General features: G+C 36.2%; 1 protein-coding gene across 1 annotated transcript in view; it reads right to left on the bottom strand.

Annotated features, from left to right (window-relative positions):
* Positions 1–19,565, bottom strand: part of TC2N (tandem C2 domains, nuclear) — a 38,650-nt gene that overhangs the window by 7,707 nt on the left and 11,378 nt on the right. Inside the window, exons 2-9 of the mRNA XM_080809434.1 lie at positions 17,311–17,431; positions 15,737–15,970; positions 9,168–9,335; positions 7,795–7,886; positions 6,499–6,574; positions 5,857–5,957; positions 5,343–5,459; positions 2,181–2,372 (exon numbers count right to left, since the gene is read on the bottom strand). Of these exons, the coding sequence (XP_080665560.1) occupies positions 2,181–2,372; positions 5,343–5,459; positions 5,857–5,957; positions 6,499–6,574; positions 7,795–7,886; positions 9,168–9,335; positions 15,737–15,970; positions 17,311–17,377 (1,047 nt within the window). The 5' untranslated portion in view covers positions 17,378–17,431. The remainder of the gene's footprint in view (positions 1–2,180; positions 2,373–5,342; positions 5,460–5,856; positions 5,958–6,498; positions 6,575–7,794; positions 7,887–9,167; positions 9,336–15,736; positions 15,971–17,310; positions 17,432–19,565) is intronic.

Raw genomic sequence — 19,565 nt, 5'->3', positions numbered from 1 at the left:
CCTGTGATGTTGGAGCATATCTCCTTGGCGGGAGTGCTACATAGTCGAGCTAAGAGAGCCGGTCCTGGAATTGGTGCTTCTATTCAAATCCCGCCTCACCAACTACCAGCTGGAGGAAACCAGGCAAGGGCTTCAGTGTGTTGGTCTCCACGGTAGATACCAAGAGCAGAGAGCTCTGAAGTTTGGTGTGAGCATTAAGTCACCTAACACCACCTCCCCTGTGTGGTTAAGTCACCTAACACCACCTCCCCTCGTCTTCTGCACGAGAACCTCTTGTGCATTGTTCCACACAAAAATCTGGGTTCTCAAATAAATACTTCCATTACTATTTGTCAAGGTCAACAATTCTGTACCGAGGAAAACATGAGCTTACGTGATAGTTCTACTGTTCACGGTGATATAGTTGTTAGTGTGTGAGTCTGGCTCTGTCACTTTCACAAAGACTACCAATCTTCCTCCTCGACACAGGAAACAAAGCCTACTATTTTTGCCTTAGCCAATAATATGAAATATTCACCCTCAGTAACTTAGGTTCACTGGTCCAGTAGAGCTCCTAAGCTCTTCCTTCAGGCCACCAATCTTTTTGCATGCCTAGCACCTAGCACACAGCAGATATACAAATGTTTGTAAGACCTCTAATATGTGACATTATTTGGTGGAAACTTAGCCATAATCATTCATTCAGATTCTCCAAGGCAGATAAGATTAGAACATCTCAATTCCCCAGAAAATACCTTTGCTGAGTTATCTTTTGATATACTCTCCTAGTCTTTAAAGTGTTACTATATGAATCAACCACTTGAATAGTATATTTGTGCCCTCTGTAAAATATGGCTGCAGATTACTCTCTACACCAAGTTAATTTCAAAAAAAATGCAAGGTGACAAACTCCTGTCACAGTTAGAAATCAAATTTACTATATTTCAACAGAATATAAAAATAATCTAATATGGCATGCTTTCATTCATCATTTATTCTTTCCTACCTACCTATGTACCAATATTCAATGCCAAGAATAAAACAGGCCCTTACTAAGCACAGTCAAATATAAAGAAAACAGATGGAAGCTAGAGCCTGCTTTTGTTTAGAACAAGTAACTGAATTTTAAGTTGTAACAAATGCTGTACAGGGAACACACTGGAGATGGAGACAGAAAATAATACATAAGAAATAACTATTAAAAATATCATTTTTTGATTATAGAAATCTTTTGGTTTTTATTTTTTAATCCCTAACTTAATTCCCCTCTAATTCAGTGGTTCTCAAGCCAGGCTTGCACTGCAGCATCACCTGGAAAGCTGAGAAGTACAGATGCTTGTGGCCTACCCCTGCCTCTCCTCACTCCCCCCACAAAATTCTAGTCAAGGTGTGGGCATGTTTGTCAAGCTCCCCAGGTGATTCTAATGTGTAGCCAGGGTTAAGAATCACTTCAAGTCACATTAAATATTTTTGAAGGCAGGTAAAATATAAATCCCATATGAACTTAAAATCACATATAGGCTTGACCTTACAGAAGCTTATGACTGATTTCTATAACTGTTATCCTGACACAGAAGATGCAGAATTAGATTATTAGGGATATCTAAACAATTTCCAGCTGGCTAGTTGGGAGAATTAAAATCAGGTCTCAAAAATCAAGAAGCAGTACAGATAATCAAGTTATTTACCAAAACAAACAAACTAACAAACAAACAAACAAGCAACACCCCAGCCGTAAGAACCTCCATTTTACCCAACTTATGGACAGATATTTAGCTTACTCATAATTAAAACCACCTTCCTAATCTTTTAAGGCAACCTCTGAGTTTGGAGTTTACGATTCTTTCTTGCTCTTTCTAAGTTATCAGCTACTAACTTCAGGATTATTTTCCGTGACGTATGAAACATTTATATAAAATGTACTAGGAGAAGGTAACCCTAAGGTTATTTTTCAACAGAGAAGGTAAAGGGTATCTGTTACCTTTTATCAATTACTTGATAAAACAACCTTTTATCAATTACTTTAAAAGTATTGTTTAACAATGACATCATCATTATTATTATTACTAATTCTTCTTGACAGCCTTCCTGATCCTCTAGTATATTCTAGAGCGTTCAATTTACACTCCAACCAAAACTCACCCACAAAATAGTTCTAAAAGTATAAAATACTTTCAACATTACATACCACTATCACTTACAGAAATTTTTGAAGGTGGCATTATATCCAAAGAGTATTCCATCTCCTGTGTGCTGAGAGTTCTGAGCGAGAGTGAGCATTCTCCGATGGTTTTCTTCCTGGGAGTCTGGGTTTGAATCTTAAATACAAGCCTTACAGTTTGTAGACTTTGGAGTTTAATAGCAAAAACAAAAGTTTCCATAAATTCGATAATCTAAAAAAAAAACCCACAAGAAAATAATTTTTAAAATATGTAGATAAAAGGACTGAAAAAAAAAGATATGCTGATACAAAAGAAATGAAAATAACATTTTATAATTTAGGAAAGGAAGATGTAATTTTTTTTACAACAAAAAATATTTTTCAATGTAACTTAAGATGACAATGGCCATTAATTATTTTTCCAGAATTTATCCTGAATACTGCCTTCCTTAATTTCACAAATCATCCTTTTAATTACGAAGGAACTCAGGTCAGTATCAACACCAAGTTTAGCAGAATATAGCTTTTCTACTTTTTGAAAATTGGGTTGTTTTCCATCTTTGGTTCTGGGGTATCTTTCCTGCTATTCACCACAATTTTTCAACAGTTAATAAGCAGTTCAAGAATCTCATGTGTGCTCTCTCATAAGTACCCCAAATCTAACCGTTCACATTAAGAGACTTGAATTATTTCTATTCTTTGTCTAACATTCTTCCCACCTATCTTGGGCTTCGATTTCTCCTTTGGTGATGTTTGCTTCACCCTTTCTAATCTGGAAATCAGTCTCCTTGGAAAGTGCTATCTTTTCTCATAAGCATCCACCCCAGTCAGCAAGTCAGTGTTTTCCATGCTCAGAGTATTTTCCAATATGCTTTTCATTATTCCTAACGTTTTAAAAGCCTCAGCTTACCATGGGCTCACATCTTCTTAACACCGGACTGATTTTGCTCTACACTTCCTTCTTCTCTTTACCGCATTCTTTTGAAAAGAACTTTTTTTTTTTTTTGCCTTTTGAAAAGACAAGATATCTGGGCAACTAACATCAATATTTTAGATACTGTGGCCACATTTTGACTTTTATTGTAATTGTTTATATCTGTATAGTCAGAATTGTGTTTGAGAGCTCCCAACCACCAGAGCTCTCTTTTTCTCTCAGTCTCAGGATCACACCAACAATGCAGTGTACACCAAGTGTTCTTAAACGGAGATGCAATGAGCTTACACATAAGCCATGTGTGCTGGTCTACTACAATACAGGTCAATAAGTTGATCAATAATAATAATTTTAAAAGATTCTGTGCAAGTTTCAATATGAGAACAATTTTCCCCAACTTTTCCTAACTTAACTTGGTTTTATTTGGCAATCAAAAGTGAAACCTTTCTTATTTAATTCAGGAAGGATTCATCTTGAATGTCAGCATTATAACCAGAGTTAAGATTTATTTCCATCTTGACCTTCTATAATGCATATTTTCATAAAGTGAGATACTAACACATGTACATCAATTTTGATTACTACCTTTTTACTTACTAAGAACATTTTTCCATGTCCCTAAAAACTCTCCCTAAGGGGCACCTGGGTAGCTCAGTGGGTTAAAGCCTCTGCCTTCAGCTCAGGTCATGATCCCAGGGTCCTGGGATTGAGCCCCGTGTTGGGCTTCCTGCTCTGCGGGGAGCCTGCTTCCCCCTCTCTCTCTGCCTGCCTCTCTGCCTACTTGTGATCTCTCTCTCTGTCAAATAAATAAAATCTAAAAAAAACACACTTAAAAAAAAAACCTCTTCCTAAATATTATCTTTTATAGCTGCCTAGTATTCTATCACATGGTGTTATGGTCTAACTTCGGCCCCAAAAAAGATATGCTGAAGCCCTCATGTCCAGTAACTCAGAACGTGACCTTACTCGGAAACAGGGTCCTTGCAGATGTAAATGGTGATGCTAAGGTGAGGTCACAGTGGAGACACAGTGACAGATGGAAAACGGCACGTGAAAATGGAAGCAGAGTTAAGCCAAGGAATGCCAAAGACTGCTGACCATTACCAGAAGCTAGGAGAGCAGCATGGAACAGATTCTCCCTCACTGCTGACACCTTGATTTCCGACTTTCTCCAAAACTGTGAGAGAGAAAACTCTGTTGTTCTAAGCCACCCAATTTGTGGTACTTTGTTATAGCAACCCACAGAAACTATAATGCCCCTGGTATAGATTCCATGAACTTTCTCAACCGTTCCCCTATATAAGACATTTAGTTGGTTTCCAATTATTCCCCATGAACAAAACTGCTAAGAATACTTTATATATTTTTTTATTGACATTTTAAACTATTTCCATGGAACACATCCCAAGTAGAATTACTATGTAAGGTGTATAAATATTTCAAGACTTTGATGTGTTTTGTCAAAATAATTTCCAGAAAGTTCTATGTTCTAGAGTAATTATAAATTTTTTCCTAATTTTAATAAGCAAAGAAAGAAAGAGAGCAATATGGAATTTAAATTTGAATTTCTATAACTACTAGTGAGAATAAATTTTTTTCATGATTATTAGTTATTTGAATTACCTTATTTTTAAATCATATGTCCTTACAGAAAACATCTTTCATTTGCATGGAAAAACACTAACCTTCATATATGAAAAGACAAAAATGAAGATATATTTAAACTAATGGGAAATCTAAAATCTAAATCTAAATCTAAATCCAAATTCGAGATAAGTCCTCCGAGTATAATAACTGGAAATACTCAGAAAGGAATTTATCACAATCATGCAATTATTCTTCAAAGCCAAAATGGGCTAGGAGGAAAGAAAACGAAAATATAGACATTTTCCTTTTATACAAGAAAAGTAGTCTCCTTAGATATCGTTCATTTTGTATATACTTCAGTGATTAAGGTTTTCTTTTTAAATGCAACTTGGATAATGAAATAAAATAAAAAGAAAATATTTTAAATAAATAAAATAAATTTAAATAAAAATAAAATAAAAAGATTTTCTTTTTAAATGCAACGTTGGACAATGAAATATCAAGTATTTTTGAAGCACAAAATTGTCTTTAAAAAGCAATGAATATGTAGTTTGCAATTTCCCCAAAACAAAACACTTTCTCATTCCAATTCTTTACATAGTTTAAAGTGACAAATATGAAAAATAAATAAATAAATAAATAAATAAATAAAAATAAATCCAAACACAAACAGCCACTTACATGAGAGCCATCCTTTGCTGAAGATTTGAAATGCACGGGTTTGGGCAATGTCAGTGTTCCTTTTATAGAAATAGTAGGAGTGTCTCCACAATTAGAAGGCCAACTTAAATCTCTGCACTAAAAAAATTAAAAATACAGTTTGAATTTTACAAAGAACCGTAACAATACAAATATTTGATGTATTTCTTGAGTTAATGACTTAAATACAAGCCATAAAAGTAAACGTTAGTGTACTGAGACCTTTTGTTTCATCTACATTAAATTTGACATTAAAATTGACATTTAATGTTCCAGACAGCATATCAATTTCCTTCTTGAGGTCAAAAACCACAATTCCATCAGACCTACAGATTTAGTTTCTTTAGAGTCTTTTTAAAATACTGTTTTCTGCAGAATACTACAAAATCCTAAATTCCAAAGAAGGTATTGACCGTTACCCAGAGAGAGCAACAGATGTTTATAATGAAAACATTCAATTTTGTCAGAAAAGTTCGTATTTGCTAAATTAACTTACCTGCAAAACTGTGATCCAGATCTGCTCTACTGAAGAATTATAAAACACTTTCACATTCAATCTCCCAAAATCTCTTTCATCTCCTGACAGAGTAATTGTATCTGAATTGTAAAAGGACAAGGACATTTGAAATGCTATGCAATCCTTCTAATCCAATTATGCTTTGACACAATCTAATTTTAAGAGCACAACTGAAAATTGCCTTTTTTTTTTAAGTTGCCACTTTATTAAGACAAAAATCTCACTTCAGTGTTACTATTGGAGTGCTAGGGGAACACCTTCTTCTATAAGAAGTACATTGGCTTGAAAACTTAAATACAGCCTGAGTGATTTATGTTAAAACTAAGATACACATTCCCAAATGACACTGACATGGCTTTAATCCTGGATGCTTCTGGAAGTTTCTGCACTACAATACTTCAAAATAAACAAAAGGCATGTCACTGCTTTGTGTTTTTTAAAGATGTTTTCGTGCCTGAACCCTAAAATGGGCTACCTGATCCGAGTATTCATATGCAGATAACAGATATAACCATCTAGAAGTTTTCTTTTTTACCCTACCATATATATATTCAAATTACTATTAGGTAGAAATAATTTCCTTTAAAAAAGAATATAAGAAGAAGGCACTTTATTCCTTACCCAGGCTTCTGTTACTGCCCTGGGAATTTTTCCTTGAAGAAGAAGTGCTAGGCATGCTGGACCAGGAATCATGTCTCTAGAGATAAAAATTGTTCTTGAGTCTGATATCGCACATCAAACTTTAAAGATTCTGAAACTTAACCCCCAACACCCACTCTGGTATCAAACTGCATGCTAACCATGTTGACAGTGCTACTGGTCAGAATATCCTCTTTTAGATGGTAAAGAGAAAAAAAGCTTTCTATGTTACCAGGAAAATCTTCAATAGCTTACTTAATCACACACGCAGAAAGCCTTTGCTGTTTGGAGTTTGGTTTTATAATAAGGAAAAAGAGGTTACTGCTTATTGTTTCCTACTTGAAAGTACCAGTAAAAATTAGAATACATTTGGAAGTGCCCTGTTACTTAAAAACCTGCTATGTAGCAGTCATTAAAGCGTGGTCCCTCTGAACCAGCAAGATCAACATCACCGGGGAACTTCCTGGAAAGACAAACTGAAGCCCCCAGTGCAGAGCTATGGAATCAAAAGCTCTGGGGGTATAATGGGCTGCCAGAATTTTAACAAGCTCGCCGACCTATTCTGATACACATTCAAGGGCTGGTGCTCTGCAGAAGTAATTCTGCGAGAAACTAACTCTACTGACAATTCCGAAGGATTATTTAGAATACACTTCCATTTTAATAAAATACATGTATATACACTCACATGGAAAAAAACCCTCAAGTATCTAGAACAGTATTTTCATGTGCTTTTATTCTCAGTTATAGGAATATAGGTGATTTGTCTTTTTACTTTGCTTAACTCTATTTTGTAATTTTTAATAATCACAACTTACTTATGCTTTTATAAGAAACTTTAAACATCAAAAAATTATTCTATTTCAAAAATAGGAGGATGCTGTGTTAATATTAATGAGTAATTAAAATCCTATATCTCAATAGAAATACTAATTTTTACTAAGTAGGTAGCTGATTCAATAAGGAAGGTTCAATCAATAAGCACTTCTAATCATATCTTTTCTAAATTCCAAATGCCTTCAAGATTACCTGAGTGCATACCAACTGAGAAAGGTAAGGTTCATTTAAAAAAAGAAAAAGAAAAAAAAATGCCTTTTAATAGTCAGCTGAAAAATGTGAAAAATTGCACGTGGAAAATGTTAAGTATTTATTCTTCAGATATTACCACAGATTTATCTACAAAAGGTTTTTACATGTTGTTTCTAATGTAATTCACACATTCCTCAATTTTTTAGCTTGAAAGTAAGTTATCCTATACAATTTATATTAATAATTCACCTGCATGAACCGCTGAGATGAACTTGTAAGATCAAACATAGACTTGCTTAGCCCGGGGGAACTAGGAAGTTTGCTGGTCCTTAAATCACAAACTACAAAGAAACATGGAAAATTTTCTTTTTATCAAAGAAGAAAAAACATTGGAATTTTACTTAATTACTATGAACTAAATCTCTATAGGAGTGCATCATGAATATTAATGCAATCTATTGAAGAGACAAAGTCTTCTACTAAAGTCTAAATTTTTTTTCAATTATTTTACTTTGGTTCAAACAGAAACCAACATAAATCAAACAACACATTTTCACAACCACATCAAATATCAAGCAGGAAAAACTCATTCTTTTTGTTTACATTACAATTCTTCATTCCATAGGAACACTCTAAGAGAATGTAGGTCTTCTGTGCTAAATGCAATTCAACAACATAATGAGCATTTAGTACATTAAAAAAAATATATTGAATTCCATGTGTTCCTATATTTCTAGTTTATATTTCTAGTTTCCCTCCTAAACAACAAGATTCCTTTTTTTTTTTTACAAATTTTATTTATTTGACAGAGAAAGAGAGCAAGCACAAGCAGTGGGGAGTGGCAGGCAGGGAGAGAGGGAGAAGCAGGCTCCCCACTGAGAGGGAGCCCAACACCGGGCTCAATCCCAGGACCCTGGGATCATGACCTGAGCCAAAAGCAGTTGCTTAACAACTGAGCCAGCCTGGCACCTGAAATTAGAAGATTCTTAAAGAATGGAACTCAGTACATTAACCGTGTGTTCTAAAACAGTGCTGAAATAAATATTTAAATAAATACTTCTGCCTTGTTTTCAGCACCTCACCCTGAATTCAGTTGTTGGGATAGCCACTTCCATTAAAAACTTGAAAAACAGAATTTTGTGAATCACATATGCACATGAAAGTCTAAAATTGATATAGCGCTCAAATATTAAACTAAGAAAGTCCTATGATCATGCAGGCATTTTCTGTTTTCTTTGTTCATGTTTGTAATCTCATCATGAGTTGTAAATTTATAATTTTCACTGAATAGAGCAGGAAAGAAAGAAGCTAATAAATATCTATTGTAGAGTTTCTGAATGGATAGATGATATAGTAAAAAAAATGAAACTTTTCAAAAAGGACAAATAAAATGGAATTGGAACTACCAATACACATAATTCATTAATCCTTCAATTTTCACATTATCTAGAATACCACAGATATGCCATAACATTTATCATATCACTTCTGAAGACTGCTTTTCTCTTATTTTTTTATTTTTGATAATTAGAATCCTCTCTCCTAGGGTCTTAGATTTCATTTGATTTCTACAGTTGTTAAAGAGAAACACAAAGAGAAAACACACAAAAAAGTTTTCATACCTGATCCATACAGTCTCACTGCTTCTGAACGAGGAGGAAGGCGCCGGCTCAGATCAGGTGAAATGTGCGGATACCTGTAGCACGGGTTGTAAATGTCATAGCCAGGTCCATGCTGGGATGAACTGGAAAGTTCTACCTTTCGATCTCCAAAAGATGCTCTGGCAGATCCTGAAAGTAAGTGTTTCTAAAGTTTTATAATACCCTTTTCTTGGAGTTATTAGCTAACGGCTAATGCAGCCAAGGCAGAGGGAAAAAATTTTTGTCTCAAGTAATACCAAATCACATGTGTTTGAAATATAAAAAAATCAGCACATATTTATTGAGCTCTGCATGGAGTCTTCTGCCAGGGATCAGCCATGAGCCCGGCTTTCAAGACAGTCTGGTAAATTTTTGGCATTTTTCTTTGCCCCATAAACAATTCTATATTTTGTGATCTGAGTTTCCTTTTATTTTTCTACTTACACAAAGAACACCTTTTATTAAGTAAAAAGATAATCATTGTTTTGATGAAGATGCAGAACATTTATAAAAACTGACAGCACGCTGAGGGACACAAAACAATTCTCAATAACACTGAAAGGACTGAAATCACAGAGTAACGTTCTCTAACCACAATGCACTAAAGTTAGCAATCAACAAAAAGGTGATTAGAAAATATTTATATGGAAACACAAAGGTCCTAGGATAACCAGAACAAATCTTTAAGGAAAAAAACAAGATTAAAAAATCTGTGCTACCGGGTATTAAGAACAGAACACTGGCACAATAAAGTAAGACTGAGCAGAACAGAAAGAGACACACATTATTTTGTGGACATTAGATTTACAATCAATGTGGCACTGGAAAATGGTGCAGAAAGAACAGTCTTATCACTAAAAGGTGCTAAGACAATTAGATATCGATATATACTAAAAAAAAAACCTTCATCCCAACTTAAAACATTCACGAAACAGTAATTTCAATTGGATGTGGGTCTAAACTAAATGTTAAAGGCAAACCAATAAAACTTATACACTTAAGTAAATGTATAAGGCAGTTTTCACAGCCTTAGAGCAGGGAAGAACTTCTTAAATGGAACATAGCATTTATCATTAAAAAATTTTAATACACTGAACTACATTAAAATCGACATTTTCCATTTTTCTAGACTATTGAAGAGGGTGCAAAGGTAACCCACAGTGTGGGAGAAGACATGTACAAGAAGAACCACCAACAAAGGGCTCACGGCCAGAATACATCAGGAATTCCCACAAATCAGTAAGGAAAAGACAGGAAGGCCCACGTATAAATTGGCTGTAGGACTGCAGCAGGCACTTCAGAAGAGAGGCTATCCAAATAGCCAAAAAATATGAGTGAGTGCTCAATTTCATTAGTCACGAGGCAAATGCAAATGAAAACTCCAAGGAGATTCCACTCCAGACTCACTGGGATGGTTAAAATCAAAAAGCCTGACAAAAGCAAGTGTGGACAAGAGGAGCGCAACGTGAACTACCAAGCTTGGCTGGTGGGAATTATAAACTGAGGCAATCCCCGCAGAAAACAGTGTGGCAAACTCGACGAAGGCTGAGCTATGCATACCCTGTGACATGACAGTGCCGTTCTGGGACACGTACACGACTGAAATGTCCGCATGTGTGCTCCCCGAGACTCGTACAAGCATGTGTGTAAGCATCATTATCCATCACGACCAAAAAATTAGAAAAAACTCAATGACCATCAACAGTAAAATGGACTGTAGTTTATACCTACAATGACCATCAACAGAAAAATGATTATAGTTTATACCTATTACTAAAAGCAACTTTTGTATGCTGTACTGACACATGACTGTATACCATGCCATTTGGGGTAAAACTGAATCTATTTTTTAATAAATACAATAAATATATTGTACAGATATTAAAACCAACTGAAGCTACTGACAACAACGTGAATGACTCTCGCAAAAATGATGTTGAATGAAAGAACACATAAACAGGAGACTATGCTAAATATGGCATTTCATTTACCTAAAGGTCAGAACACAGAAAAAAATAAACCATGACATTTAGGGATATGTGCTTCGGTGGTTTGAAAAAAAAAAAAAAAAAGGCAGAGCAGCAAGGAAGCAATAATCGTTGCAGCTGGGACCTGATTACTCTGGAGTGACAGAAAAGAGGGAAGAGGGAGGCGTCTGTGTACTGGGGTGATACATATTTGTTTACTTGAGTGGTGGCCATACATGTATTTTGCTTAATATATTACAGAACTATGTATTTCTGCTTTGTTCCTTTTGTTCCTTTTTTCTGCATGTGCATATTTCCAATTTAAAAAGGGTAAAACCAGTAGATCAAATTCCTTCCAAAGCTCAGAATCATACTGGAAATAATATAAAGACATAAAATAAAGTTTTCAAGTATTTAAATTATTGCCATCTTTTCATCCTCTTCATCCTATTTAAAATGGAACCCAAAGTATAAACCAATACTTTCTGAATTAAGCTGACCCATAAAACAGGTGGCTTCATACTGAGTTCAGAAAAGAAAAATAAAATATGGGGTTATGAGGTGAGATCTTACACTTACCCAGTTCAAATAACTATGTGTGTAATCCAACACAATACACAGGCAGAGGGGTGCCAAGAGGGAGTTACGATGCCAGAGAGCTTTGTGAGGAGCCTGTACAACTTAGGAGCTAACCCTTAAGTCATTCAGCGCACAAGCACTACCACAAGTCTGTTTATGGTAACAAGGATACACTGTCACAAGTCGTAGCACCAAAGATGACTCACTACCTTTATAGGCTACACCTAAAAAAGAATATTCTGATTTCATTTTTCCTTAACAGAATTCCAATTTTCCCCTCAAACGGTACACAGTGATATCATTTTAAAGTTCAAGAGGAACTTCTCTCAATTTACAGAACCACAGTGCTATAAAACTAACATAGAGTAACATTTACTTTACACCTCTCAAAAGATCTATTTAAAATTTTAATATTTATTCAAAATGCATTCTCTTAATGGAAAGGTAAACAGATATGTGACAAAGCAAGCATGGCAAGATGTTAGTGATAGAATCTGTGTGTTACAAAGCAGTAAGCAACAGCAATGAAACAAAACACGTTTCAAATACTTGACATATAATGTCAGTCATTACTGACAGTGGTCGGCCCTATCACCCTCTCTAAATTTCCTTGTCAGCCCATCACTCATAGGCACATACACATACAGCAGGCACATGTCTGACTTCTAGAGTTAGACACCAAGAACACTTTCTTGACTCTAATAGAGTCATCTTTCTCTCCAGTATGATCAAAATCAGATGGCTTTACCACATACTCACTGAGCCTATAGTTTAAGTGTAAACCCATTTCTTCATTCATTCAAATCAAAAAGCAATCTGTTTTCCAGTGACCTAATAAAACAGACAAAAGAAGAACTACCACATAGAGCCAGGTAGGTATTTCTTATTTTCTGATTATGAAAATAATACATAAGATACCCTAAATGTTTAAGAATACAGAATTTATTAAATAAATCATGGTACATCTATAGATTTAATACTACAGGGCCATTAAAAAACAATGAACATGAAAACATGTTCACAAGATGTGACAAGAATAAAACAGATTACCAAACTGTTTATATAGTTTAATCCCAATCCTGTTAAAAAGTGTGAAAGAAAGAGGAAGACCGATGATCAGGGTGTGCTATGGCCAAGAGCTTGTAAACACTGCTTTTGAGAGACACTGCTGATGTGCAAAACTAGGTGGTGGGCCAAGCATGAGGTTCCTCTTTCCTTGAAGAAAGAAGGAGGAAAGGAAGGGAGAGGGGAGGAAGGGAGGGAGGGAGGAAGGAAGGAAGGAAGGAAGGAAAGATGGAAGGAAGATGGATCACTCCTACCAAACCCAAGTCTCCTGCAGATAACAACAGTACACTGTAGACCAAAAACAGAATGAACAAAAACCCTGAAAGGACTGGAGAGTGAACAGAAGCAGGGCATATTCAGGACAGCACTGACTCTTGGAAGAAAGGGAATGGCCACCTGTTTTTAATGACTGTCTGCTTTAGCACAAGCCAAAGTTGGTGCTGCACAGGGCAGATAAAATGCCAAAAGAAAATCCACACTCTTTCTGGCCTAAAGAACCAGAGGGTAGAGTTCAGAGCAACCACAGCTGCTAGAAAGTAAGGTGGGTATCTTGGAAAGGAAAAAGCCCCAAATTCTGTGAATAAAGTCTGCTCAAACATCTGGCTGATCCCTGAGCCACACATATGCGGGACAGACTCCAACTAAGGATACAAAAACCAAGGTGAGATAAGAGCTGCCATCAAAGACAAAGAATTTGCAGCATAGTCCAACAAAGTTCATTGCCTGGTTAAAAGAAAGAAAAAATGGGGGGCGGGGGAACCCTCTCGCCTCAGAGTAATATAATAGATTCTAAAGTGTCCATGACACAACATCCCAAACCCAGAATACAATCCAAAATTACTCCATACACAATGAAACATGAAAAGGTAACCCATTCCCCAAAAAAAGGACAAACCACAGAATCCAAACCTAAATGACTCCGATGTTAGAATTAACAGAGAAACATATTAAAGCCCAAAGACATAGAAGAAAATAGGCTTAAGATAATGAAAAAGGAAAACGAAATCACAGCAAAGAAACAAAATATATGAGAAAGAACCAAATGTAAATGCAACAACTGAGAAACACAATGTCTAAAATAATAAAAATTCACTGGATGGTCTTAACAGATGTATGACAGAGGAAAGAGACAGTGAACTTGAAAATCAATAATATCCAATCTTAAGGATAGGGGAAATGGTGAACAACAAGCAAAAGAAGTCTCAGAGGCCCATAAAACAATATAAAAAGGTCCAACATATGGCTAACTGGAGTGCCAGAATGAGAAGAAAGGATGGGGCAGAAAATCATATTTGGAAAAATGTTCTAGATTTTGATAGGAGTTTGGATTACAATGTTACATGCATTTGTCCAAACTCAACAAAAACAAACTCAAAACTGAGGCAGTTCATTTTGTATAAGGTTTATCAAAAGAAGAAAATTGTAAACACATACTGAACTCTGATAAAATATATATATGCTTAAGTATTCGGAAGGAAATGTATCAGTGTCTTCAATTTATTGTGAAATGTGTTCTCCACCCCCCTCCAACTCATAAAGGATTAATAACAGATACAGGAATGGATAGATAGATATATGATAAAGTATGGTAAAATATTAATGATCAATTCTATGTGGGGGATATATGGGTATTCACTGTTATAGTCTTTCAACTTCTTTGTATGTTTGAAATTTTTCACAAAAAAATTTTGAGGGGGGAAAATATCGTGACAGTGTTTCAATGGACTAAAGCAAATTTTTTTTTTTTTTAGATTTTATTTATTTGACAGAGATCACAAGTAGGCAGAGAGGCAGGCAGAGAGAGAGAGAGGAAGGAAAGCAGGCTCCCCACTGAGCAGAGAGCCTGATGCGGGGCTCGATCCCAGGACCCTGAGATCATGACCTGAGCCGAAGGCAGAGGCTTTAACCCACTGAGCCACCCAGGCGCCCCAGCAAATTATTTTTAAAATACAAGAATTTCATGTTGTTTCTTCTTATCATCATTATTCCACTGGCCTCTAACATCAGCCAAAATCTACCCAATGAATCTATCTCATTCAAGTGGCTATTTATTTATTTATTTATTTATTAAAGATTTTATTTATTTATTTGACAGACAGAGATCACAAGTAGGCAGAGAGGCAGGCAGAGAGAGAGAGGGAAGCAGGCTATCCGCTGAGCAGAGAACCCGATGTGGGGCTCGATCCCAGGACCCTGGGATCATGACCTGAGCCGAAGGCAGAGGCTTTAACCCACTGAGCCACCCAGGCGCCCCTCAAGTGGCTATTTAGACTGAGAAGTTGCATATACAATGGAATATTACTCAGTCATTCCAAAAAAAAAGAAATCTTACCATTTGCAAGGACGTGGATGGAACTAGAGAGTATTATGCTAAGCAAAATAAGTCAGTCAGAGAAAGACAAATTTCCTATGATTTCACTCATCTGTGGAATTTAAGAAACAGAACAGATGAACATAGGGCAAGGGAAGGAAAAAAAAAAAGATGAAGCCAGAGAGAGAGACAAACCATAAGAGACACTTAATCATAGGAAACAAACTGAGGGTTGCTGGAGGGGAAGTGGGTGGGGGGATGAGGTAATTGGATCATGGGCATTAAGGAGGGCATGTGATGGAATGAGCACTGGGTGTTAAATGCAACTGATGAATCACTAAACTCTTTAACTAACAATACACCATATGTTAATTGATCTTAAATTTTTTTTTAAAAGGCCACATCTACACACAAATGTGCGTTGGTTGTCATCAGATTTCATAATGGGACCTTGCAAAAATATTATACATTAAGCTCCTCTGCAGAAAGAGCAAAACAAAAAAATAAATAAAAAGTTATACATAAAAAAAATTTTAAAACTTTCAAGTTATAAAAGAGCAAAAATCACAGAAACAATAGCATTTAAATGCTATGTGTTGATTTTTAAATCCTGTGTGTCATTTTTTTACCTTCGAGTTCCTCTAGATGTGAAGGAGTTCCTGGTACCCTGGGCTGAACATATGAGAGCTTAAACCTGGGCACCACAAATGGTACGTCTTTGCCATCAGATGGTAATTTGGAAAGCAAGTAATCCTCAGTACAGCCAACCTGAGGCTTTACAGAAACAGCAGTCAACGGAGGGACACAGACAGGGGTATCCTGAGTCTCTGAGACAGCTGCTTGAAAGTCTCTCTCCCTGGAAACTGCATGTAAAAGAAGAAAAAAGAAAAGAAAAAAGAAAAATCACAAATATGAATGTAGAGTTATCTCTAATAATCTAAAGTTAGCATACTTTGGTACTTACTTCATCATTTTAGAACAAACTGCTAATACAGAAACCTCTACGTAGTTTTCCTATCAAGCACTTCTGGAATCTGCATTAATTCTGTTCAGGCAATATTTGAGAAATTAATATACTATTTCTAAAGTATATCAACTTATCATAATGGTAAAAGCAGTTTTTAAAGAAACTCATTCCCATGAAAGAGTTTGCAGATGGAAAACAAGTTTATTTTGTAGTTAATTCCACGATGCTTTTAAGTAAAATACTGTCAACAAAGCAATTCTTGTTGTCAGTACTGGTGGTTAACATCAGTGTTAAATATATAAAAGAATTCTGAAAAGAAGCTAAAGGTCTCCAAGTCTACAAAAACCTTCACCCAATCACCAAATACAATGTATTTTTACCCTAATATAATGGCAACTCTCCCTGTTCTAGCTTCTGTGACCCATTTTGTCCCTGTCTCAAAGGCTGATGACTTCAGATGGGGAGGTAAAGGACACCCAAAGTTCATCTTTATGTACAATTAGTATTGTCTGTTGACTTCAGAAATGAAAGTACAACTACTACTGTGTAGGAATTATGAAATGTTTTAATGCAAAAAGAAGCCTTCGTACTCAAATATACTAGGAAGCTATACTCTAGATGAAGGAATACAAGAGAAAGCCAGAGAAAAATAAAGTTCCCATCACAACTCTGAAGAGAGGAGGAGACCATGCAATTGAAAGGGAACTCTCCAGGAGTCCTTTATAAATATGGGGTCTTGATGAAATAATGGGTCTCCTCTCCAGTAGTCTTTCATTTGTGAAAGGCAATTCTTTAATGCACTGTTCATAAACTAGAAATCGTCTTTATTCAAATGAAAGCATTTTCCAGAGTATACTGTCCCCAAACACACCCAACACTTTTCTTTTCCTGCCTTTGCCTGTACAATTTCATCCACCTCTCACATCCAGGTCCAATTTTTACCTTTTCTTACTTCCTTCTTCCGACCCAGCTGCCAAAATCCTCTCTAGACTCCCATACCAAATGCCTTCCTCTCAGTGGTGATGTCCCAGGGTGTCTCTGGGGTTAGTGTTGAATTTATCTCTCTCCCTCCATACTCCAGGGTACTTTAATACTTCGTAGTATGCCTCATATTTATGTTTCTTTCTCCCCCACGAAGTTAGGAAATATGTCTCACTTATCTTTATATTACAAAATGCCACAAATAAAAAAGACATTAAATACATGTTTGTTGAAGTCAAAAGAAGCCAAACTCACAATTATGCTTTTCTGTTCCACCATAGAAACATCCTCTACAGCAACTCTTTATAAATTCTGCTGCCATTACATCCAATTTCCAATATTCAGCAATTGATAAACTTCCAATTTTAGTATTAACCTGTTGGTAGAATAGAAAACAAATTAATCATGCTTAATTCCATTAGGTATCACTAAATAAATCATATTATCTGTCTTTCTAAGATGAATGAGGAATACAAAGCAAAAACGTTTAGAGGAAGATAGATTTTTCATCTTATATGTAATTTTGTAAGAGCTAGGCTCCTTATAAGTTATTAAAATGACATACTCAAAAATCACTAACTGAACGATCTCAATGTTAAATCTGGAAAAAAAGAGGAGAAGAAAAATTGGGGTGCCTGGGTGGCTCAGTGAGTTAAAGCCTCTCCCTTCAGCTTGGGTCATTATCCCAGGGTCCTGGGATCGAGCCCCACGTCGGGCTCTCTGTTCAGCAGGGAGCCTGCTTCCTCCTCTCTCTCTCTGCCTGCCTCTCTGCCTACTTGTGATCTCTGCCTGTCAAATAAATAAAATCTTAAAAAAAGAGAGAGAGAGAGAGAAAGAAAAATTCCACCCTCTATTATGCTGAGCAGAATAACTCAATCAGAAAAAGACAATTATCATATGATCTCCCTGATATGAGGAATTTGAGAGGCAGAGTGGGGGATTTGGGGCGTAAGGAAGGAAAAAATGAAACAAGATGGGATCAGGAGGGAGACAAATCATAAGAGACTCTTAATCTCAAAACAAACTGTGGGTTGCGGGGGAGGGGGCGGGTAGGGAGAGGGTGGTTGGGTTGGTTATGGACATTGGGGAGGGTGAGTGCTGGGAAGTGTGTAAGCCTGACAATTCACAGACCTGCACCCCTGAGGCAAATAATACATTATATGTTAATTAAAAATAATTAATTTTAAAAAATTCCACCCTCAATTTTCCTTTTTGCCAGGTATATCCAAATCACTGCCCAAGCAAAATCTCCAAGAAAATATGGCACTCATAAAAAGTGTGAGAAAAATTTCACTTCCTCCCATCAATTCTTTTGGAAATCCAAAGGTCCTATAATGGGGCCAATAAACAACTTCATACTTTATAAGTTGGTTTAACATTTAGAATTACACTAAGAGAAAAATACATCTTAAACACTGTATTAACACACATCCACATACACTCAGATACCAGCTACCTACTGGAAATAAAGGGAGTAGGTTTTATTTTACTTTTTTTTTTTTTACTTTTTTTTATTTTACTTTTTTTTTACTTTTTAAGTAATCTCTACACCAACATGGGGCTTGAATTTATAACCCCAAGATCAAGAGTCACATGCTATACCAACTAAGCCAGTCAGGTGGCCCAGGAGTCTGTTATAAATTAATCAGGAACATAAAATTGTTGAAGAACTTCACATCCAATTGCCCACTCTGGCCTCGCTAATTTAATTCCAAATGCAGTCTCCTCATTTATGCATACTTATACTCCATACATTTTTCACAGGAAATTTCAAATGTTTACAAAATGGTGTAAGAAAACCCCTATCACCCAGACTAAAGAGTTATCAATTCATAGTGAATCTTAATTCATCTCTGTGTCCCCAGTTCTGTTTCTGTAAGTAACAGTTCTGTAAGTAACAAATCTTCTGACTTTACTTCTTTTGTGTGGGTGTACTGAAATGGCGCCTTTAATCAAATCAACCCCGGGGGGTTTCCACTTCCCCAAAGCCGGAACTCAGATGATGAGGGAGCTACCCACCAACCTCCAGAGGTGACTTACACCTCCCCCTTTAGCAGGTCATAAGCTGCATCTTCTCAGTGTAATACCCGAGCTCTGCTTCCAAACACGGTCACCAACAAATTATTTGTCAAAATGCTGGACTTTTGCCTATCTGATGGGAAAGAAATGGTATCTCATGTTGTGTGGTTTTTTAAGATTTTATTTATTTGACAGAGATCACAAGTAGGCAGAGAAGCAGGCAGAGAGAGAGAGAGGAGGAAGCAGGCTCCCTGCTAAGCAGAGCGCTCAATCCCAGGACCCTGGGATCATGACCTGAATGGAAGGCAGAGGCTTAACCCACTGAGCCACCCAGGCACCCCATCTCGTGTTGTTTTAATTTGCATCTCTTTCAGTGTGAGGGTGGGCACCTTTTCATAAAAGGCTAATCTGTATTTGTTTCTATTAATTCCCTGTTCATTATCTCTCGCTCATCTTTCTATAAAGCTATTTTGGTCATTTTCTGCCTCAGT

The sequence above is a fragment of the Martes martes genome (genome assembly GCF_963455335.1).
Source record: "Martes martes genome assembly, chromosome: 7".
In the NCBI taxonomy this organism is placed as follows: domain Eukaryota; kingdom Metazoa; phylum Chordata; class Mammalia; order Carnivora; family Mustelidae; genus Martes; species Martes martes.
This window is presented reverse-complemented; position numbering and strand designations above follow the sequence as displayed.